Source organism: Hemicordylus capensis, chromosome 2 (assembly GCF_027244095.1).
Source record: "Hemicordylus capensis ecotype Gifberg chromosome 2, rHemCap1.1.pri, whole genome shotgun sequence".
In the NCBI taxonomy this organism is placed as follows: Eukaryota; Metazoa; Chordata; class Lepidosauria; order Squamata; family Cordylidae; genus Hemicordylus; species Hemicordylus capensis.
In genome coordinates, this window is record NC_069658.1 from 415,011,958 (window position 1) to 415,036,776 (window position 24,819).

A 24,819-nucleotide genomic window follows, 5' to 3' on the forward strand; every position below is an offset into this window, starting at 1 on the left:
TGTCTGCACAGACTGGCAGGGGCTTCTCCAAGGTTGCAGACAGGAAACTCTCTCAGCCCTGTCTTGGAGAAGGCAAGCCAGGGAGGGAACTTGAAACCTTCTGCTCTTCCCAGAGTGGCTTCATCCCCTGAGGGGAATATCTTCCAGTGCTCACACATCAAGCCTCCCATTCAGATGCAACCAGGGCAGACCTTGCTTAGCTATGGGGACAAGTCATGCTTGCTACCACAAGACCAGCTCTCCTTACCCTAGAGGTGCTCTGAGCAATACACAATTATGTCCCTGAGGGTCACACAGCCCTCAAGGACATAAATGCATATTGCCAAGAGCACTTCCAGAGGAAGAAAAAATCAACAAAAATTGCCTTGCCCTCATGCAAGCACCTGCACTTCAGAAATGGGGATGTTACTGCTGTGCGCATACATCCTTCAACTGCATGCATACAACTTCAGTCAGGGTGTCAATCATGGTTTTTTGGTCTGATCTAACAAGGAAATGCTTACGTCCTTATGAGCCACTAACATATAAGGCCCCTCAGCAGTCCCCTAACCTGAACTTCCATAGAATTAGCTTTCTTTGTGCTTTTTTTTCTGCATTGTCTCCTTGTCATTTAATATTCATAAAAGTGCCTTAATATACACTAGATGCTGTAGAGGTTAGTAAGTCCCGCCTTCAGATTCAAAAGTCTTTTTTTTAAAAAGTGCCCAATGCTCCTTCCTTTCTATCCTGAATTGCCTTTCTGTTCTATTTGTGCTATTCTCTCAGTCTATTTCCTTTTTTCAGACGTAAAGCCTTTATTCAAGGTTTCCTATGTTCAAAGCAAATTCTCAATGCCAACTTCACCTGAGCACAGGTGTGCCTGGTATTTCAGTATCTGCAGTTTACTCTTCAGTAATTCCTTTGTTGTGTTAGTAGTTAAGATTCTACATTTTTCCTAAAGGTAAAGCCCTATTGGAATGCACTACTAGAGGTGAGCTGCATATGGAGAATGTGAAAATTCCACCGAAACTGACAAAAGGAGCAGGGCAGGGCGGGGGGAGCAAAAAGTGTCTGTGGAGAAGAGTTTCAAGGAAGAATGGCATGGAGGAAGAGAGGAAGAAAGACAAAGACTTCAGCGGGAACAGATGCAGAAAAACTGAAGTGGCATTAAGTACTTTCATGATTAGCCTTGCATGGAAGTTTACAACCCTGGGCATGGGCACTGACTGGCACACAGCAGCTTCAGAGCAACTGTGGAGAGGCTGATGGGAAAGTAGGATCTTCAAACCAGGCCAGTATTAATTAATCATTTTACTTCTTGTCTGGTCCCTTCTTTTTAAAGTGCATTGTGGGAATTTATCTAATCAGCTAATATTTGCTGTTAACATTAAAACATTCTACACTTCAAGGTTTGAAAAAACAAACAAACCATTCTGTGTTATCTGATAATAGCCATCTTCCCTGAACACAGATGAGCTATTTATCTTCTTTCCTTATGAGGCAGTTCTAGAGCATCTGGGGCTTTTTAGTTTGGAAAAGAGGTGACTATGGGAAGACATGATAGAAGTGTATAAAATTATGGCGTAGAGAGAGTGGACAGAGAAGATTTTTCTCCCTCTCTCACAACTCTGGAACCAGGGGTCATCCCAAGAAACTGAAGGCCAGGAAATTTAGGACTCACAAAAGGCGGCACTTTTTCACACAGCGCAAAATTAATCTATGAAATTCTCTGCCACGGGTTGTGTTGATGGCCACTAGCTTGGATGGTTTTAAAAGGGGCTTAGGCAATTTCAGTGGCTACTAGTCTGAGGGCTATAGGCCACTTCTAGCCTCAAAGGCAAGATACCTCTCAATAGCAATTGTAGGGGAGCAACAGCAGGAGAGAGGGCCTGCCTTCACCTCTTGCCTGTGAGCTTCTCAGAGGCATCTGGTTGGCCACTCTGTGAAACAGGATGCTTGACTGGATGGGCCTCGGGCCTCATCCAGCAAGGCTGTTCTTATCTGAATATTCTCTGAGTCTTCACAAGCAGAGTCAAACAGGATACTGAAGCCCAAAGCAGAGGCAGATCTTGAGCTGAATGAGTTACATACATGTGAGCGGATTCCAGGACCTGCTGAAGATAGGGTTCCATAAACCTCATTGTTGCTCCACTTTTCAGTTCATTTGTGTGGCTCCTTGGATACCTAGGTTTTCAGGCAGCTCATCAGAAATGGGTATGTCCCCCACTGAAGAATCTGAGCGAAAGCTACAAGCTTTATTTTATGCTTTGTCAGAAAAACAGAAACTCTGACAGGTCATCTGGAAGAAGCTGTCTTAGGAAAATACAAACATGAGAGAAACAGGAGGAAAAAGCAAGAACAATCCAAATCTTGACTACTGGCACTGATTTTTGTCACTATCACATTCAGGAAGTTGCAAAAGTAGTTCTTCATTAAAATACAGTAGCCTATGGAGAGCAGTCTGAATTATGCTTTGGTGCTGCAGTAACGATTTAAAGCAGGGCTTTGCAACTTTAGACATCAAACTATTGTTGGACTACAACTACCATCATCCCCAACCACAACGGCCAATAGCCAGGAATGATGGGACTTGTGGTCCAACAACCGCTGGAGGGTCAAAGTTGTGCAGTCCTGATTTAATGCAATTAGGAAGTAGGTTCTAAAAAGAAGAATAGGGAGGCAGATAAAGTCTTGAGAAAAAAGTTAATGGAGCAATGATATGATTTATTTTGTCTTTTTTATTTTAGTATTTTCTATCTCTTTGAATTTAAATAAGCACAAGGTGGCTTACATTAAACAAAACAATTATAAAAAATAAAACACAATCTCAAAACTACAAAAAGAACAAAGCAACATAAAAGTGACAGCAATACACAGTGAAACTACAGCAGATCTGCCTCCATCATGGGCTGAGTGACCTCCACCTGCTCCACTCCACTCCCATGTCCAGCGGTCCTCAGTCGGAGTTCCTCCCTTTTAAACTGTAAACGTGTTTTAACATATTATTGTGCTTTTACTGACTGTAAACAGTTTTCAGTGCTGTTGTGCAGACAAGGTATAGAAACAAAACCAGCAGTGGCATAAAACAAATCTGTCTCATTGACCTGATGAAAGGTAGGACACAATGATGCCACACTTGAGAAGCGCTATTCTGTGATTTAAAGAAAGAAGCAGTAGAGTTTGGGTGAAGTGAGAAGGAAAAGCTTTATACCCAAGTCCATAGTCATATCTGGGCAGAGTCCATGCACTGGCTCAAAGTAGTCTAGTGAGTCTGAACTGGATAAGAGCAGAACAATATCTGAAGCAAGAATATAAGGACTGGGGATGCTGACAACCCACTGATACATTTTACTCAGAATGCAAATCAGTTTGTCAAAAATATGAACAAGTGAACCATATTGAGAGAAGATGTGTGGCAAATTGAGTGGGGTTATTAAATGGTGTGACAGAGAGTGTATAAGTAGACACACAAATGTCTCAGAAATACAAACTTAGTGTGCACTGAAAGAAAATCCATACTTTGAAAAAAAAGGTACAAAAGGCACATTTTACCATGAAAGGTTACATTCCCAATAAGACTTCAAAAAGGAAACTGTAAAAGATAGGACAAGAAAATCCTAAATTGCTTTTCCAGTTCAAACAGCTTCAGAGAGAGACAATAACCTTTTGAAACAACAACTTAAAGATACTCAAAATCAACTGAATCATCCAGCTGACAGCTCAATTCACCCTGAAGAAGTCACAGCTCATGTGAGTGAACTCAAAAGAAAGTGACAGACTGTAGAAAAAATTAGATATTGTAACCATTAGGGTGCCACCTAATGGTGCAGCAGAGAAATGACTTGACTAGCAAGCCAGAGGTTGCAGGTCCAAATCCCTGCTGGTATGTTTCCCAGACTATGGGGAACACCTATATAGGGCAGCAGCGATATGTGAAGATGCTGAAAGTCATCTTCTCATACTGCACAGGAGATGGCAATGGCAAACCCCTCCTGTATTCTACCAAAGACAACCACAGGGCCCTGTGGTTGCCAGGAGTCAATACCAAATTGACGGCACACTTCACTTTTACCTTAACTCCTGCTAACTTGGTAAAGAGGCACCTTTCAATGTGGTGATTCTCTTTATTTAGCAGGGGGAGAGTAACCGACCCTATCCACCCCCAGCACAGAACTTCCAGTGACTGTTGCTGGTGTCTATCTTATGTTTCTTTTTAGATTGTGAGCCCTTTGGGGACAGGGAGCCATCTTATTTATTTATTATTTCTCTGTGTAAACTGCCCTGAGCCATTTTTGGAAGGGCGGTATAGAAATCAAATAAACAACAACAACTCAGAGGATACTGTTTAGGGAAAAGCCTTATAGATCAGTTGAAGTTGTTTGGTGAGACCTTTGCTCATTCAGAGCAAGTGTAGGAAGCAACTCATGCAAACAGACAGAGCTGCAGAAGGAGATGGCATCTCAGCAAGCTAAACTAAAGGAGGCACAAGAAATATACAGTCTGGTCTGTAACAAAGCTGCAGAAGCCAAAATTAAATCTGAAAAGAAAGAATGAAGCCAGAGTTCAGCAGCAAGAGAATGAAATCTCAAGGTTTGAAGATGCTATGCCTCTGCTAAAGTCTTGGTTACATGAAGAAAGGTATCTAGAAGTCTTTTGCCATAAAAAGACAGAAGAACTGCAACAGTCTATTCAGGACATCTTGAGTGAAAGAGAAGGGCTGGAGATGCTCCAGCATCACAAAGTCATTGTAAATGAAATCAAAAGCACAGAAAAGATGCTTTAGAAGAGATGGGTGGAACTCAAAAAGGAAGACTGTTCTTGATGAAGCTGAAAATAAATCTGAAAATACTTGAAGTAAACTAAGTATTTACAACAAAATACAACAGTGACAAGTCTCAGACTGAAGAAAGATGAGGAGTTAGTCACTGGCTGGTGTTTCAATTGACAGCCTAAGGAAAACAGTCACATAAAGAAGATGCTGAACATTTTAATGACATTTTTGTGGAACAATGGGCTGTAGCTGCAGAGTGGATACCACATTTAGAAAAACAAAAGTCACAAAAGGAACAAAGATAAAGTAACTGCACTTATACATTCAGAGAGATCAAGCTCTGGAGTGCCCTCTTCACAATTCAACAAGTCATAGGGACAGAGTAACCAGAATGGGCTATGGTAGGCTCGAAGGAATGCATGGGATATTTAAATCTGAATTGACGTTAATTATACCTATGTTACCAACTGTAGTGAATATATGTTATATTTGATTTCAGGTGGCTTAGTATCTTACAAATATGTGGGGGACATTTATCATTACTAAGCTGAGAAGTACAACACTCTACAGCAATTTATTTCTAAGCACGAGCTTCATACAAGGAACACGAAGATTCCATTGAACTGACAACAGTGGAGGGGGACGGAGGAGAGCCACAAGGCATAAGGACGTAGAGGACAAGAGAGAAAGAAGAGAAGATTTCAGCTACACAACTACAGAGGAATCAAGAATTCACAGTATTACCCAGTATGGAGGACTACAGATCACAGCCCTGGATATAGGCTCTGATAGGTACCAGTTGCAGGGGAGTAATGGCAGGAGAGAGGGCACGCCCTCAACTCCTGTCTATGGCTTCCAACGGCATCTGGTGGGCCATTGTGCGAAACAGGATGCTGGACTAGATGGGCCTTGGGCCTGATCCAGCAGGGCGGTTCTTATGTTCTTACTAGCTCCAGAGCAACTGAGAAGAGACTGACTGGAGAGAAAAACTGCCAATGGTTCATTATTTTATGCATTAACAGATTATTTTAGTTCCTGTCCTTTCATTAATAGGATATTGTGGGAACTATAATCTAATACATTAATGTTTATTGTAAATCAGAAATTTAAGAGACTGTCTTCTTTGCTATGAACCACAACGCCCATCATCTGGAGAGGTTTGTCTGCAGTTGCCACCAGCTTGTCTGGTGGCTACTTGGGGATGGGCCTTCTCCATTGCTGCCCCGAGGCTTTGGAATACACTTCCTGCTGAAATAAGAGCCTCCCCATCTCTTACAACTTTTAAAAGCGCAGTCAAGATGCATTTGTTCACCCAGGCTTTTAATTAGACACTGTTTTAATTGTGTTTTAATAGTTAACTTTTTAATTTTAGTTGTTGAAATGTTTTAATCTTTTGTTGGCTGTTTTTATGGTTTTGTAAATCGCCCAGAGAACTTGCATTCTGGGCAGTATAGAAATGTATTAAATAAATAAAAATAAATCAATTACTTAGTAAATAATATTTAACATACAGTCCAGGGCTTGAAAAATAAACCACTCAAGCTCTTTTGATAACAGCTGTTTCTCTAAGACTACTTACCTGAATATTATCTGGGCCTTTACAACATAATTTTGCCAGTTGCAATTTTTTAAAATAGGAAAGAGACTTTTCAAGGAGTGTTCTATGTGCAAATTGAGAATAGTTGTCTGAAAATCCATAGTCAGAAAACTTGATGGAAAAATGGCCACTACAGAATCAGTAGCAACGGCAGATGGCAAAAGCCCTTGTTCCCCCTTTGCCGATTGGTCAGGCAGTGGTGAGTGAGAAATCATGGCTGAAAGGGACCATGCACTTTTCAGGATTGATAAGCTCTGCCTGGCAATGAAAAGATGAAATAGGAGAGTGATGTAAAATATTGGGGGTGGGGAGAAGTCAGAAGGCATATCAGCTCTTCTTGACCAAAACAGTATTTTAGCATGTATTTTATCCATTCACGGAGATCACACCTGTGGGATCTACACCTCTTTGACCATGGAAGCAATCTGAGCTTCCAAATGCCTAGAAGTGACCCTACAGTTCAGCATCACCAACCAGAGAATCCCATTGCAAGTTGAGTCCAGCCAGACAAATGTGCATTCCTATTTATGATGCAAGAACCAATCTCCAGGGTGTTAATTAAGGTCCTTAGCACCATTATCTTCTTGCTCCATCCACTGAAATGAAATGGAGCATTGGTTCACTCACTGTGAAGGCGTCTTCTTGCTGCTGCATAGCCCCACCCAGTTCTTTTAGGCCAAGAGGTGAAGAGTACCTCGAAGATAAGCACTTATCAGTAAACAAAACAAGCGGAACCACAAACCGTGACAAAAAACAGAGTTAGGAACAATTGGCGGACAGTCTGAAAAAATAACTCCCAAAGGTGCCTTAGATAAAAGGAGGTGCAGGTGCTGAAGGGAGGGTCAAGACATCCTTGGATGCAGCAGCAAGAAGAAGCCTTCACGATGAGTGAACCAATGCTCCATTCTCTGCTGCTGCAATCCAAGGATGTCTCAGTGTGAAGACATACCACACCTCTCAGCCCAACTAGGGAGGGAGCACCCCCACTTACTCCGGAGAAAGCACCAGCTGGAGAACCCGCCTCCCGAAAACCACTTGGGCGGAGGTGAAGAAGTCTAATTCATATTGTCTGGTGAACATAGAAGGAGCCTTCCAGGTATTAGTATTATGATTATGATTATTATGATTATTATTAAAACATTCTTATACCGCCCAAAACGTACGTCTCTGAGCGGTTTACAACAGAATAAAAACAAAGTAAAACATTTGTTAAGACAAAAATGGGGACACACACACACACACACACATTACAACAATTTAAAAATTTTAAAATAATATTTTAAAACAGCATTAAAATCATTAAAACAACATTAATTAAAAGTGTTAATTTTTAACACAGGTAGTTGCTCTACAAATATCCCAGACAGGAGTGTTAGTAGAAAAAACAGCTGAGGTAGCTGTGGCCCTGGTAGAATGAGCAAAAACTTTAGTGGGAGTCCTAAGGTAATTGTAAACCGCCCAGAAACGCAAGTTTGGGGCGGTATAGAAATGTAAATGTAATAAATAAAATAAATAATAATAATAAAGGTACTGGGATTCATAAGCCAGGACTATGCAAGCACTTAACCACCGAGCTATGGTGGCAGGGGAAATGGCCTGACCCATTGTCCAAGTTAAAGAGGAAAGAGAACATGATTCCATGGTACAAATATGTTTTGTATGTTTTATGTACGTCTTTAGACATCTACGGACGGCCAACCTGCACCAGGCCTACCTACTCCGTTGGGTGTACCAGCTTTTGGCAAAGCAAGGGCAAAAGCACATCTTGTGACATGTGAAAAGGTGAGGCCACCTTTTCAAAGAAGAAGAACAAAGAAGCAAACAGTCAAGAAGAATAAATGGAAATAGGTGAGAGAGAAACAAGGAAGCAATCAGAGAAAAACTGAAAGAGAACTGCCTGGAGCCAAATGCAGGACTAAAAGTATAAAACTAAAACTATCTAAGAATATGTGTGTGTATAAAATATATATAAATAAAATTAGTGTGTGAGCGTGTGTGTGTGGTCAGCACCACCTCCCTCAGTTCCATAGCCAGTTGCAGCAAAGGGCCAAGATGGCAAATAAGAGAAAAGAACCTTGAAGCAGGAGGATTGTGTGACTGCACAGATGACCACTCAAAGAATATCACCTACAGGTAAGCAACTTGGTCTTCATGGCCTCTGTGCAGTCACACTTAGGGAAGAACCACAAAATACCTTACCTGGAAGGAGGATGCAGTATAATCAGTGGAATTAAGATAGTACCTCTATCAAAAGCTGTGTCAAAATGGGAACAGACATTGGGAGTGTGGTGCTGTGGACACCTGGGTACCTGCTTGACAGAGTTGCAGAATTGCACCCTGGTCAAAGGCTGCAGGTGCTGCCATACCCCTTATTGAGTGCATTCTAATGGTATCAGAGAGATGAGCCAACTGGTATGATGAGCCATACTAGTGCTCCCACAGGCAGATCCATAAGTATCCAAGTATTATTCTTATGCAGAGATTGGATCTCTTCTTCTGCAGCTTTTCTCCAATAGCAAGTTTGATCAGCTGGCATTTTATCAGTATCCTCCTATGTACTAAGCTTTTGACATTTTCTTCTCTAGTAATATATGAGAGTCTTTTTGCTGGAACACCTTTGTTGGTTCTAGTTGAGCACCATCTCTGACTGAACCTTAATGTTTTCATTTTGCTCTGGGGATGGGAAAGCTGGACTTTGAAGAAGGAAGACAGAAAAAGTATTGATGCTTTTGAACTTTGGTGTTGGAGAAGACTTTTGAGGATACCATGGCCAGCCAGGAAACTAACAAATGGATCATAGAACAAATCAATCCAGAATTTCCACTCGAAGCACAAATGATCAGGCTCAAACTATCATACTTTGGACACTTTATGCGAAGACCCAGCTCCCTTGAGAAGTCCATAATGCTAGGAAAAGTTGAAGGAAAGAGAAGAAAGGGATGACCAGCAGCAAGGTGGATGATTATGACAGCAATGAATGCACCGAGAGACCTTAAAGGTCAAGTTGAAGACAGATCATCTTGGAGAGAATCTATCTATGTGGTTGCTAAGAGTCAACACTGACTTGATGGCACTTAATCAATCAATCACCAACCAACCAACCAGTTTGTTGGCACAATAATTACATTAATGTCTTTCTCTGATTTTTCTTGTTCAGGCTCCTTTTGTATCTGAATGTCCAGTTTAATATCTGGTACTTCATCAGATTTTCTTTTTCATCAATATACATCATATTATGCATTTGTACAGTTTCTGTGGCAAGATCAAGTATTCTATACGCTTTACATCCTGGTGCATAGCCAACTAATATCTCTTCCTCACACCTGCAATTCAATTTTGTTCTTTTAGATTCTGGCACATAGGCATATGATTTTGAGCCAAAAAACTCTAATAGGCTCCAAATTAGGCTTTCCCACATGCCACAGTTTAAACGGCGTTGCCTTTATAACTTTAGTAGGCAATCTGTTTTGTAAGTAAGTAGCGGTTATAATTGCCTCTCCCTCAAAACTTACTGTGTAGTCCTGCATCCAGCAGCATGCATCTGACCATTTCGATTAAAGACTGATTCTTTTTCTGCAACTCTGTTTTGTTTTGGAGTGTAGGGCACTGTCATTTGATGCACAATGCCCCCCCCTTTTCAAATATTCAGTTATTTCCTGTATAGTCACCCCCATTGTCTAATCTCAAAATCTGAGGCTTCCTTCCAAACTTATTGCAAAGTCTTGCAACATACTCAAATTTTTCAAGTACTTGGTTCTTTTCACTATTTATTTATTTAGTACATTTATATACCGCCCCATACAAAAATTTTCCATGGTGGTTCACAATATAAAACCATTAAAACATTGACAGAATTAAAATAATTTAAAATACAATAAAAATTCTAACCAAACCTTTAAAACTATAAACTAGAAGCCTGACTAAACAGGTATGTTTATTATTTTATTTATTTAGTACTAATCAAATAAGTAAATGTATACCTTGAATAATCATCTATGGAAGTTAACAAATACTTGTTTCCCCCCACATAGGGCCACAAATATCACTGTGTATCAGCTCAAGAGGTTGATGTGTCTCTCTTTCTTTTTGTTGAGGAAAGGTGGATTTAGTTCCCTTTGCCCTTCCACAGCATGTACACTTGGACTCTACATTACAGTGACTTGTATTCAGGCCTCTGGCTAGATTTTCCTTCTCCAGTAGAAGCATTGCATTGGGATCTCTGTGTCATATTCTTCTGTGATATAAATTCAACATTTTTAAAATGTGAACATTGCCTTAAAATTTTGGCCTCTTCGCTTATACAATCCACTTCAAATAGGCCACTCTCTTGCAAAGTCCCTTTCATAAGTAGCTCACCTTTATCTGTGATAAAACATTGTTTTCCTTTGAATTTCACCTCATAACCTTTCTTTGTAACATACTTAACTGACATCAGACTGTGGGCACAAACAATGCATCCTCAACCACGAGTTTCACTGTTTCTCCTTTTTTCAGTTTGCAGAACCTCTGCCTTCAGCAAACATCTGCTTCCCATCCACTAGAAAAATGGGAACCTTTCAATTAGTAAATCTTCCTTTTTCTTTAATTAAATTGCTGGTTGTGCCTGAATCAATACAAATTCCAGGATTACATTTTTGTAGAAGTAGCTCTTAAATTCCTCGCTGTATTAGCAAAATGTTTTATGTTTGTCAGACTTATTCTCTCCTTGCTTGCAAGCATTTTTATTTGAATGCCTCGGTAACTCACTCCTCTTGAAATGTGGTTTCAGCTCCTTTTTGATTACAAATTCTTTGTTCTGAGGACACTGAGCCTTCACATGTCTTGGATTCCCACAGACAAAACACTCTGAGGTTGTTCTAATGAGCAGCCAAGCCTGTTCTCATGAGCAGCCAAGCCTTGGTTGTTCTCATGAGCAGCCGAGCAGCCAAGCCTTCGCTGCCCATGAGAACTTCCGGGATCCATGTGAATCCCAGCAGTGCTGCTGCACCAAACCGTGCACCGAAGCCCTTAACCTGGTTGCTGAGGTTGTGTGTCAGTAAAGGCTACTTGTTGCTTGTGCTGACACAGGGATGAGCACCTAGAGGAATCCCCCAGTGCACCATGCTTAGTGCACTGTGGGATACCTGGAGGCCAGGATAACAAGTCCTGGCCTCAGTGATCTGCTCTGAAGCACAGAGCACACTCCCACCAAGCACAGGATGCTCATCTGGGGGGAAGGTAAGTTTGCAAAGCCTTTCCCCTGCCTGCTTGGTAGGTCGTGTGAATGGCCCCTTTTTGTTCTTTTGATTAATTTTTAAAGCATTTTCTTCATGTGACTTTAGTTGCTGCCTTTGCCTCTGCGCAAATTAAAGTCTTCCAAGTGGTTTATTACAAACTCCAAACTCAAATAATCTTTGGTTTCCAATACTACTACCTTTGATCCTAGCCAAAAGGCCAAGAAGCTACTAATATATTTACAATAGGCTTAAAATGCTCAGGAAGACTGTTCAATAACAATCCAATATGAACTGTGTTAGGCAGAATTAGTCCCTGTGTTTGCAGCTGTCATGAAGTCTCCAACATCTCATTTACATGCTTAGACAGATCCTCTCCCTCCTTTAATTTCTTATTAATCATCTTTATAACTTGATGTACCTTGGAGACAGCTGACTGTCTTTCATACATCTTCTTTAAAGTCTCCCACATGTCCTTTGCATGTTGTTTGTTCTTAAATGTACCAATATAGAGTCACTCACCAATAAACAAATTATCCTGGCGGTTTTATCCTCTGCACTGTCCCAGGCTAGTCTTTCATCTCCTTCTCTGACAGGGCGCTCTGTGTGTAGGACCCTGCTGATGCCGTGGCTTTTTAGGAGCATCTTCATTTTGCAAGAGCACTGTTCAAAATCTGGATATTGTAACTTCTCAATCCTTTGTAACATTTGCCCTGTCTCCATCTTTGAGAAAACCTTGTTTTCTTAAACATGCTAATTAGTTTATTTACCACTCTCAGAACTCTGGGATCATAATCCTGTTGAGGTGTGTGCAGAAAAGCATTAAAGTCCTCGCACTGCAGAGTATGCTCTGGTGGTAAAGAAGTTTAGCCCGAGAGATTATCTGGAGACAGTAGGTTGAGTTCACAAAACAAATTAAAAATTATTAAGAAACTAAAAAATAACATACTGAAGAGAGGAGAAATGGTCTTGTGGTAGCAAGCATGACTTGTCCCCTTAGCTAAGCAGAGTCTGCCCTGGTTGCATATGAAAGGGAGACTAGAAGTGTGAGCACTGGAACATATTCCCCTTAGGGGATGGAGCTGCTCTGGAAAGAGCAGAAGGTTCCAAGTTCCCTCCCTGGCAGCATCTCCAAGATAGGGCTGAGAGAGATTCCTGCCTGCAACCTTGGAGAAGATGCTGCTGGTCTGTGTAGACAATACTGCACTAGATGGACCTATGGTCTGACTCAGTATATGGGAGCTTCCTATGTTCCTACTGAAAAAGAGCCATTGAACAACATACACAAAGAAGTATGTTGTTCAACAACTGAAAGCTCTAACTGACCAAGACAGACCTATACGCATCTCATCATGCCTCTAGTGGCCAGAAGAGGGTACTGTGGTGCTTTAGAATTCTTACTTCTAATACGAAGATGCTGAACCGAGGGCCCTGGCAGGTTCATATGGGCAAATGCAGCCCAACAGGTATCCTGGCCCCAAGTCATGTAGAGTTTTAAAGTCAAGACCAGCACCTTGAATTTAGCCCAGAAGTGGACCAGTAACCAGTGAAGCCGCTGCAGGATGGGTGTAGCACTCATGAAGTGACAACCACAAGCATCCTAGCAACAGCATCCTGGACCAGCTGAAGCAAATTGTGATCAGGTTATCATAGCTCCAAGGAGGTAAGGTGAATGTAATGGCGAGGAGTGGTTTGTGATAGAGTTTTGACAATTCCTGTAGCAACTATGAGAAGAGTGGGCAAATGCCTGTTTCTAATCAGGCTTGAGGAAACCTTTGGAGAGATCCCATTGACATGGTGATAGTGAGTGGTCTGTTGGAGGCAAATGGGGAGCAGGAGTGTCTTCTGTGATGGGCTTGGGCAGGGGATGGCAAATGGGAGTGAATGTACATAGCCCAAGATGGGGAGAGATAGTAGCATTCCAGATCAATATAACTAATGTTTGGAGTGTGGGATGGAGTGGCTGGTAAGTGTTGCAACGAGGAGGCCATGATGGCTGACATAAACACCAGAAGAGTCACAGGCACGACATGGGTCTTGAGAGGAATCTCAGAGGGCTAAGACTAGTTGAGAAAGGGCTTGCTGGGCTGAATCTGGAGGTTGAAGAACACTGACTATTTGGCTGTGCAGTCAGGGTGGTTCAGTGGGCACAAAGAGGGAAACATGGTAGGCAGCCCTCCACACTCAAAGGAATGTACTGAACATCAGCGAGGGTCCAGCAGAATTGGGCAACCTGCATGAGAGTTTTTGCTGAAGTTTCAAAAGTTTCAGCTCAGGTGAGGAAGCTGTGCTGACTGAAGTGGGTGGCTGAGATAGAAGCACAGAGGATGAGTGGTAGACGTCTGTTGATGCTATTCAGAAGAGAGCTTAGAAGAGGACAAAGCCTTTTTTTTTTTTGGACTTGGCTAGAGAAAGCACCCTTGGTTCTTTGCACTTTTTGCTGACTTGGCCAAGGCCACAGGAGCTAGTGGTGCTGAAGTAAAATGTAAATTTGAGGTCAGAACCACCGGAGTCAGAACCAATGCAGAGGTGAAAACTGGAAGCTCTGCTTCAGTAGAATCCCCCATTGTGGCTATGGAAGTATCTTTAGTTGGGCTTGAAGATACAAGGAGAACAATAGATGGGAGCAGTTTGGCATGTGCGTTTGGAGCTTGGGCCAAGGAATTGGGAGGCCTGAAGCACTTTCTGCCACAAAGTGGCATGAAATGGAGTGAAATGATTGCAACATGCCTGCTTAGTAAAATGCTTGCAGTGGACACAAAAGTCAACTTTTTGCCCTTCACCAAGATAGAAGATACAGCATTGATGATCATCTGTTGCTGGGAATCTACCCTGCAAGTCTTGCACTTTTAAAGGGAAGTCTGAAGTACCAAAAGCCCACAGCCACAGCTAGGAAAAACTGTGGTGGAAATGAGGATGCAAAGGAAATAAACAAAGTGAACTAGAAGAGAAAATATTGAGAGGAGAGGAACAAAACAACAAAGTGAAGAACAGAGGCCAAACTTACTTGGTTAGTAACCAAGGGATGTTCCTCACAATGCTACCACTGCAGCAGCTGAAGAACTGAGAGATGAGGTGCAGACTCTGCCTTCTTAGGCATGCACTCTTTCTCCATGAGATCTGTCTTAAAGTTCTTGAGGTATCAACTCTAGAAAGTTCTGAACAAAGCTCTGTGCAGGTATTTCCAATTAAATTCATCCACCTGAATTGCTTATAGGTGATCCAATGAACTGCAGCTAACTAAAATACATTTTTAACTGATGAAGTAGGATGGATGGAAAATGTTATGCTGCTACTTGCCTAGTCTGCCAATTGATTCTGCTAAATCACACTACCCTGTTACACTTATCAAATTGTACCAGCTTGCTTTTCAATGAACCAACATGCCTAGCAACAGATCTTAATATGCCTCAAGGCACAACAGCTACTTCACAGCCTTACAAGGCCATGCAGCAGATGGATTGCATGTGCCAAAACTGCTAACACTAGGACCACTGCTCTATGGTACAGGAAGTGTTCATCTTAACAAAGGTGCCTTCTTTCCAGTCATGCTTTTCATGTTGCAAAGTCTTCCTCGGGAAAGTGGGGGAAAGTAGGGAAGGCTGGTTTTCAAGATAGGGTTTACAGAACATACTGTGTTCCCCTCCCTGGAAGAAAAGTATGTAATGTGGGGATAAGCAAGACCATTCCAACTGAACAGTTTCTGCTTCGATTGCTTGTTTTGAAGGAAGAAGTCAAAAGTTTAATGAGCAATTGCTATTGTTCTGGTCACTTTTGTGTCACCTTCTGCCTGGCCACTGACTGACCTAATTTAGAGGCGGAGAATCCATGTATGCATATATGCAGACAGGGCTATAAATGCTTAGGAAAGACTGAACAAATTAGAACAGGGATAGAGATGGTTACTGTTGATGACCACCCACACATTAGGGCCAAATCTTGTGCCAGCGATTACATAATATAGGTCTTCTATCCTTCTGCTTTTGCTGCTGCCTAACAAGTCTGTCCCCATGCAAAACACGCACAGTAATTAAAGCGCTAAGAAAATATGACTGGCTCCCACCAATTTTGTTAGCAGGAGATAAAGTTGCTGGAAAGCATACACAGGGGAGGATCTCTCAAGTCACCTGCCTCCTCTTCCCTAGTATCTGTGAACAGAATCAATAGCTGCTTTCTCCAGCAGCAAGAAAGAAAATTTATAACAGGACTCAGCTGCAGCTTCCTCTCTGACCAGTTTGAGATTATTTTGTTCAAAAGCATTCAGGTAAAAGAGGCTTTTATCTTAATAAGTCCATCCTATGAGCCCAGAATATGGGAAACTCCTATTTTGGGCAGCAGAGATATAGGAAGGTGCTGAAAGGCATCATCTCAAACTGTGCGGGAGGAGGCAATGGTAAACCACTTCTACCAAGAAAATCACGTAGCTCTGTGGTTGCCAGGAGTCGCTACCGACTCAACGGCACAACCAATCAACCAATGAGATCCTTCATCAGTTCTGCAGACACAGCCTGGAACGATGGATCGAAGTTCTGGGAATCCAATCAGCTTTCCAAAAAGTATCCAGAGCTGACTGCCTCCTCCCACCACAGAAGGGGTCCTGCTAAGATTTTAGATCTTAAGGAGGAAGAATGTATTCTGCGTACCTTGTAATTACAAGCTCTTAGGATATGGGGTGGTTGTAATTATTGTCCGATGGCTTGGACAACTAGGTGTGAGACTTGGGCCTGAGTGCACAATGGGAGGAATTTTAGAGCTTCTGTTCATGGATTGTAACAAACCAGTTTCCTGTTTTAAGATGAAATTGGGAACTCTGGATGGAAGCTTTGCATTCCATTTACATGCAAAGGAAGGGGGGGCGGGATTTGTGAGCCTGAGGCTCATGCACATAACAACAGAACATGGTTTGTCATTCTGAATGGGCTATAGTATTCAAGCTTGTATAGAATGAGAAGGTATGGGTTTAATCCAAGTGTTTTTCCTGGCTGAGCTCCTTATTTGGCTTGAAAGCTTAAAGGTAAAGTGTGCTGTCAACTCAATTTCAATGCCTGGTGCCCACAGAGCCTTGTGGTTTTCTTTGGTAGACTACAGAAGGGGTTTACCATTGCCTCCTCCCATGCAGTATGAGACGATACCTTCCAGCATCTTTTTATATTGCAGCTGCCCAATATAGGTGTTTCCCATAGTCTGGGAAACATACCAGTGGGGATTTGAACCGGCAACCTTCTGCTTGTTAGTCAAGCATTTCCCCGCTGCGCCACTTAAGGTGGCTGCTTAGTAATGCTTTATTCACTGCAAGATTTGTATGCTACCTTTCTATTATAGACACCATTAAAGGTGGCTAACAACAAAACATAACAAAAGCATAGAACAGCATAGAAACACACATCATGTTATTAAATTGCAGATAACACAGTTCCGGCACAGAAACTAACACAAATTCCAGCAGCCTGTATACCAAAACAAACAACAAAGTAGAATGAATACCAAACAGAACAACAAAATTAATACAAAAAGCCTGGGTAAGGAGGAGGGACTTCCCCTAGTACTGACAATAAAATAAAGGTGCCAGGTGGCGCTCCCTGGGGGAAAGCATTCCAGAAATGGGATAAAAGCACAGGAAAGGCCTTCTCTGTGGTAACCATTTACCTAACCTCTGCTGAAAGCAGCAATCAGAGACAGGCAATTGTTATGTAATCTCAGTTGCTGAACAGGTTTATACAGGAGCAGGAAGTCCTTCAACTACCCTGGTCCCAGACTGTACAGGGCTTAAGAACATAAGAACAGCCCTGCTGGATCAGGCCCAAGGCCCATCTAGTCCAGCATCCTGTTTCGCAGTGGCCCACCAGATGCCGCTGGAAGCCTAAGGCAGGAGTTGAGGGAGTGCCCTCTCTCCTGCCATTACTCCCCCGCAACTGGTACTCAGAGGCACCCCGCCCCCGAGGCTGGAGGTGGCCCACAGCCCTCCGACTAGTAGCCATTGATAGACCTCTCCTCCATGAAGTCATCCAAACCCCTCTTAAAGCCATCCAGGTTGTCGGCTGTCACCACATCCTGTGGCAGAGAGTTCCACAAGTGGATCACGCGTTGTGTGAAAAAGTACTTCCGTTTGTTGGTCCTAGACCTCCTGGCAATCAATTTCATGGAATTCTGACTTTAGAAAGTCAGAACCAGCACTTTGAATTTAACCCAGATAGAAACCAAAAGCCAATGTAGATCTTTAACAATACATATAATGGGTTCATACCTAGTGCTGTATTCAAGGATATCTCCTTTGAAAGGATCCTACGCTACTATGAAGAGGCAGGTATGGGCTGTGTGTATTCGATATGTTTGGTGGTGCAGAATGTGGAACACTGCATGAAAACTGTCATTCTGAGGATCTTCGCTTTCATGTTTAAAAAAGGGGCAGGGGGAAGCAAATGCCCTGCAAACTCCTCCTCCCTTTTTAACTACAATGGTTGCAGAGAAAGATTTGTCAATGTGATAATATTGATAATGGCAAGAATTTAGTAAAATTGAAAATGGTAGAGAATGTGTGGTCCACAATTTGGAATTCAGTGGCAAAGAGTAAACACAATGATAGTTGCAGAGAGAATCTCTTCCCTGTCTTCTGGAAATAGCAGTGTAAGTATGGCTCTAACAGCAAGTGACCCTGAGAACTATATCCAGTGTGCTCTCAACAGCTCTTCCTCTCCCCACACTTGTGGAAAGGGCTGGATGTTAAGGACGTGCACAAATCGATTTTTTAAATTCAATTTGTGCCCCAAACAAATCACCCCTGATATGTTTTGTATCCAAATCTACCCTCTCAAAATCACCCCAGATTCCATTTGTACTTGCTTTAATTTGATTCGGACTACTGTGGACAATTTCACAAGGTCGTAGAGGCACCACATTTGGGTGGTGGGTAGGTTCCCATGGGTGTCACCTACCACCCAAATTTCAAGGCAGTGGGACACTTGGTTGATTTTTAATGAATTATTTTAGTTTTTACTGACTTTGAACATTTCCGCCATAGGAAACAATAGGGATTCGAAGTTGCCATATCCTAACCCTAAAGCGGATCCCCAGCTTTCAGAGCCAGCGTGGTGTAGTGGTTAGAGTGCTAGACTAGGACTGAGGAGACCCGAGTTCAAATCTCCATTCAGCCATGAAACTAGCTGGGTGACTCTGGGCCAGTCACTTCTCTCTCAGCTTAACCTACTTCACAGGGTTGTTGTGAAAAGAGAAACTTAAGTATGTAGTACATTGCTCTGGGCTCCTTGGAGGAAGAGCGGGATATAAATGTAATAATAATAATAATAATAATAATAATAATAATAATAATAATAAAAAAGCTAAGCTCTAGCCCTTGTAGAAGTGGAGTTATGGAGCAAAATGTGCAGTCATTATTTTTCAAGTGTTTGGATTCCTTGGTGTATAACTCTCCTTCAATGAATCCCTATGAATCATTACACACCTCATTTTTTCTATTCATTTTGACCATCTTTCCGACAGTGCCAACTGTCAACTGCCATGTGCCAACTACACCCCCACCTGTAAGGCAATGGGGTACTCATTTTAATTTTTAGGAATATTGAAATGTTTAGCTTCTTTGGTGTCTAATAACTTTTCCTCATAATGAATCCCTATGAGGATTCATTATACACCTTCATTTCTTCTGTTCATTTTGAATATCATTGGACAGCGTCAACTGTCAACTGCCATGTGTCAAACCCCACCCCCCCACAGGGGTACTCAGTTTATTTTTTAAGCATTTTTGAAGTGTTTAGATTCTTTGGTGTCTTCATTACACACCTTCATTTCTTCTGTTAATTTTGACCCCACTGCTTTAGAACATAAGAACAGCCCTGCTAGATCAGGCCCAAAGCCCATCTAGTCCAGCATCCTGTTTTGCACAGTGGCCCACCAGATGCCGCTGGAAGCCTACAGGCAGGAGTTGAGGGCATGCCTTCTGTCCTGCTGTTACTCCCCTGCAACTGGTACTCAAAGGCATCTTGAGGCTGGAGATGGCCTATAGCCCTCAGACTAGTAGCCCTTGATAGACCTTCCCTCCATGAAGTTATCCAAACCCCTCTTAAAGCCATCCAGGTTGTTGGCTGTCACCACATCTCGCGACAGAGAATTCCAAAAGCTGATTATGCATTGTATGAAAAAGTACTTCAGTTTGTTGATCCTAGATTTCCTGGCAATCAGTTTTATGGGATGACCACAGGTTCTAATGTTATGTGACAGGGAGAAGAATTTCTCTCTATCCACTTTCTCCACACCATGCATGATTTTATAGACCTCTATCATGTCTCCCCGCAGTCATCTTTTTTCTAAACTAAATAGCCCCAGGTGTTGTAGCCTTGCCTCATAAGAAAGGTGCTCTAGGCCCCTGATCATCTTGGTTGCCCTCTTCTACACCTTTCCCAGTTCTACAATGTCCTTCTTTAGATGTGGTGACAGGAATTGTACGCAGTATTCCAGATGTGGCCACACCATAATTTTGTATAAGGGCATTATAATATTAGCAATAGCAATAAATAGCAATAGCACTTACATTTATATACCGCTCTATAGCTGGAGCTCTCTAAGCGGTTTACAATGATTTTAGCATATTGCCCCCAACATTCTGGGTACTCATTTTACCGACCTCGGAAGGATGGAAGGCTGAGTCAACCTTGAGCCCCTGGTCAGCATCGAACTTGTAACCTTCTGGTTACAGGGCGGCAGTTTTACCACTGCGCCACTAGGGGCATTATAATATTAGCAGTTTTATTTTCAGTACCCTTCCTAATGATCCCTAGCATGGAATTTGCCTTTTTCACAGCTGCCACACATTTAGTCGACACTTTCAATGAGCGGTTCACCATGACTCCAAGTTCTCTATCGTGGTCAGATCCCATCAGCGTATATGTGATGTTGGGGTTTTTTGCCCCAATATGTATCACTTTACACTTGCCAACAATGAACCACATTTGCCATTTTGTCACCCACTCACCCAGTTTGGAGAGATCCTTTTGGAGCTCCTCACAATCTGTTCTGGATTTCACTACCCTCAATAGTTCGGTGTCATCTGCAAATCTGGCCACTTAGCTGCTTACCCCAACTTCTAGATCATTTATGAATAAATTAAAAAGCAACGGTCCCGGTACAGATCCACGGGGAACCTCACTTCTTACATTCCTCCATTCAGAAAACTCCATTTATACGTACTCTCTGTTTCCTGTCCTTCAACCAGTTACCAATCCACACATTAACTTGTTTCCTTATCCCATGACTGCTAAATTTTCTCAAGAGTCCTTGATGAGGAACTTTGTCAAAAGCTTTTTGGAAGTCCAGGTATATTCTGTCAAACGGATCACCTTGATCCACACACTTCTTGACACTCTCAAAGAAATCCAAAAGGTTGGTGAGGCAAGATTTACCTTTGTAGAAACCATGTTGGTTCTCCCACAGCAGGGCCTGTTTTTCTACTGTATGTGCTTTACAATTCTATCCTTGAGAATGCTTTCCATCATTTTTCCTGAATTCTATCCCTTTTCCAGTTCTACAATATCCTTCTTAAGATAGGGTGGCCAGAACTGTACTCAGTACTCCAAATGTGGCCGCACCATAGATGTGTATAAGGGCATTATAATATTTGCATTTTTATTTTCAATCCCATTCTTAATGATCCCTAGCAAAGAATTTGACTTTTTCACAGATGCCGTGCACTGAGGCAACACTTTCAATGAGCAGTCCACCACGACCTCAAGATCTCTCTTCTGGTCAGTCACTGACAGCTCTGACCCCATCAGTATATATGTGAAGTTGGGGTTGTTTGCCCCAATATGCATCATTTTACACTTGTTTACACTGAACCACATTTGCCATTTTGTTGCCCACTCCCCCAGTTTGGAGAGATCCTTTTGGAGCTCATCACAATCTGTTTTGGATTTTACTACCCTAAATAGTTTAGTGTCCACTGTTCCCTTTAAGGCATGCGCACGTGCGTATGCTCATAAGTTTTTCCGCTCAGTTAATTTTAGATCCCACTCAGGTTGAATCACGAAGGCCCCATTCTGAATGCACGTGGGCACATACTGCCTTGATACTGCCGCCCAGAACAAAACTCATTCCGTGCAGAGATGAAAATAATTAGAGGGACCACTGAAAACCTGGCCACTTCACTGCTTACACCAACTTCTAGATCATTTATGAACTAGTTAAAGAGCACTGGTCCCAGTACAGATCCCTGGGCAACCCCATTTCTTACTGCCCTCCACTGTGAAAATTATCCATTTATTCCTACCGTCTGTCTCCTGTCCTTCAACCAGTTACCAATCTGGCTGAAGGACAGGAATGGCTAAAAGGATGGCAAGGCTGAAAGGACTAGTGCTGGTGCCAAAATAAATCCCAGATGCCTTCAAATAACCAGACCCTTAAGCCTCTGCAACCATTCTAGCTCTTGCTCTCAGTAGAGAGGCAAAGAGGAAAGTGACTGACAGAGAAATTACAACTCAGAGGCGCAGGGAAACTGTTCATCTCTCAGCTTGCAAAGAACTGACCAATCTCCACTAACCCATCCCCTAGCAGAGGGAGAATAATCTGAGTTTCAAGAGGTCAGAGCTTCAGGTGAGAGGTCACTTGATTTGCCCGCCTCTAGAAATAAAATTTCACTGTGTCTCTATAAATATTTAAAAGAGCAGCGGGACTGGGGGCAGGGAGAACGCCACATTTCTCTTTATTAACTCCTCACTGGCACACACTTCCAGGCTCCCCCTTTCTCTTTGTTTTCTTATTTTCTTGAATTTAAAATGGGAGAGAGATTTTCAAACCCACCCACAGAGGGCTCGGGGGCAAGAGGCCACTGGGGAGAAGAGGACACTGCAATTGGGAAGAACATGTGTTTGTATTTCTTTGTGAAGGGATGCACGCATGCACACACAGGATCCCTTCTCCCCCCCTCCACCCTTCCTTTTCCCGCTTACATTGTGCAAGCCCTAACGCAAATTTCCATCTTCCCCCTCCCTGACCTATAGTCCTACTTGCGTTTAGAGCCCAAGCGTCTACTGTTGAAAAGTGACTTCATGCTGAATTTGGGTGCTACACGGCCTTCCCGAGCTCTCACGCTGTAAGGCTCGGCCATCCCTTTCTTTCGCTGGTTTTCCCACACTTTCCGACGCTCATTGTATGCCCGCTGCTTTTTCTATCTGCCTATTCAGCTCAAATTAGTCACGAGCGGCCCCCAGCTTAGAGAGGAAAAATAAATTAGGTAGTGTTTTAAACACAGTTTGATTAGAATGATTCTCTTCCCCTCCCTTTGCAGAAGAAGGGAGAACGAATACCATTTAAAAGATAGTGTCCTCTCTAATAAAATCCTTTCCCCATTGCAGGAGTGGGGCACAAGGCAGGGGGAATCCTATGGGGCTGTTATCCCTTGCAGTACAAATGCTGGATACGGAAGGTGCCCAGGTAAGGAAAGAGGCTGGGGAACAAGACTTATGTCTCTATCGATACCGCAACCAAAAAGAGAGCGTCGGAGAGAGGACCATCAGAGTATCTTTCTTTTAAGTACTGGAATGCAAATTACAGATTTACTTATCATATCAATAAGAATACAGGTGTCCAAATGAACCTTAAATCAATTGCTCACAAACACTAATGTGTCTATCAACACTTACCTTTTCATTCCAGAATAAGATATCTTGGGCAACTCTACTGTGCTTCTGTTCTGTTCAGACTTTATCCTTTATAGCACTCCTGACATTGACTCCTGTTTTCTCCATTAAAAAAACTAACCAGTGGATTAATGACTAACTATAATCATTTGCTTGGACATGATAGACAAAATGAAAGGAAGGGGGGAAAGGATACTCTTGCCCTTTTCCATATCTTGGAATAGAGAAGCCATAAAACTGCCTACTACTATTTCCAGAAACAGCAGCAGCTGCTGCCAAATTAACCAGCATTAGTTAAACCTAAACTAGAGTAATCAACAATGAATAAGTCCTATAGCTACAGTGGTAAACTATCCTTTAAAAGGGTGGTGGTTTGTAGTATAGCCTAGTACAATTACTAGAATTTGTTCTAGCAGGCTGCAGAATTCTACAATTCTATGTATGCACATGTCAAGTATCTGGGGCACTAGAGGAAAGTGGCTTTTAAATGTCTGACAATTTCTCCATCTATCCCAAACAGAGTACTTACTTGTCTAGTCCCTCCGTGCTGCATTTTGCAGCTATTCTAACTATGTCTGATAAAATACAAAGCAGAGACAAACAAAATTAAAAAGAACAAAAGTTCATGCTTTCTTTGTAGACCAAAGCAGTCTGAAGCAATACACCTCCAAATACAAAACAGCAAAATGGACACTACAATCAGGAAGTATGAGAAATTGGAGCCACTGCCTAGCACATAATTCTAGTATATAATCTGTGTGTGATCTTTACATAAATTATTGAGGGTGCATGCTCAAAATTCCTTAATGTGGATTACTTATCCCTTAACACATTTTAATTGTACTTTTGTATTCAACTATCAGAGTAATTAACAAGTAATAAGAGTGGATCCCACCCCCACGCCCCCTTCTTAAAGCATACTTATGTGAAGTGGAAATTCTGATGCACATTAGTGACTGAGTATAGAACCAGCAGGCAGTCAATTATTTGGAATGATCTGGAGGTTGGGGAAGGATGTGATTACTTATTCACTCTGGACCCAGTTTTGTATCTGCAAAGCCAAGTATATAGAGGAGGATATATGAGGATTAAAAGAAAAACCAGTAATCTATAAAGCACAGACAATATCAGATCCAATTACAACAATTAAATTTCATTCTATATAATTATCCAGCTTTATCTAAATTTCTCTTCAGGATCTGTAGAAACTGCCCTTTCATAATTATCCCTTTTCTGACTTACACACACTACTTCATCATTAGGAACATGGATACATATTTTAGAGAGAGTTGGCTGCCACAGCAGTGTTTTATGACTGTGTTACACAATTTTCAGAAGGACAGCATTGGTGCATTCCTTCTCTCTCATTCCCTGCCCCTTCGGTGCAAGCTGGATAAACAAAAACAACCAGAATATATGACAGAAGCAATATAATTAATGAAACTCGGTGAGGTATGTTAAAGTGAAACACTGTATTGGGATTTTCTTTAAGAGTCAAAACTCCTTATCAAGAACTACATAGATGTGACCATTATTTGTATTCTTAGCAACTCTAAACCTTCCATAATCATACACATTAGTAGATATGAACACCAAAAGCTATCTAGTTGT

The 24,819-nt window shown here is 42.0% G+C and overlaps 1 protein-coding gene across 1 annotated transcript in view; it reads right to left on the bottom strand.

The window, feature by feature from the left end:
- Positions 1–2,699: 2,699 nt before the first annotated feature.
- SARNP (SAP domain containing ribonucleoprotein) overlaps positions 2,700–24,819 on the bottom strand; it is a 111,657-nt gene continuing 89,537 nt past the window's right edge. The window contains exon 11 of the mRNA XM_053295619.1: positions 2,700–2,960. Coding sequence (XP_053151594.1) covers positions 2,862–2,960 — 99 coding nt within the window. The 3' untranslated portion in view covers positions 2,700–2,861. The remainder of the gene's footprint in view (positions 2,961–24,819) is intronic.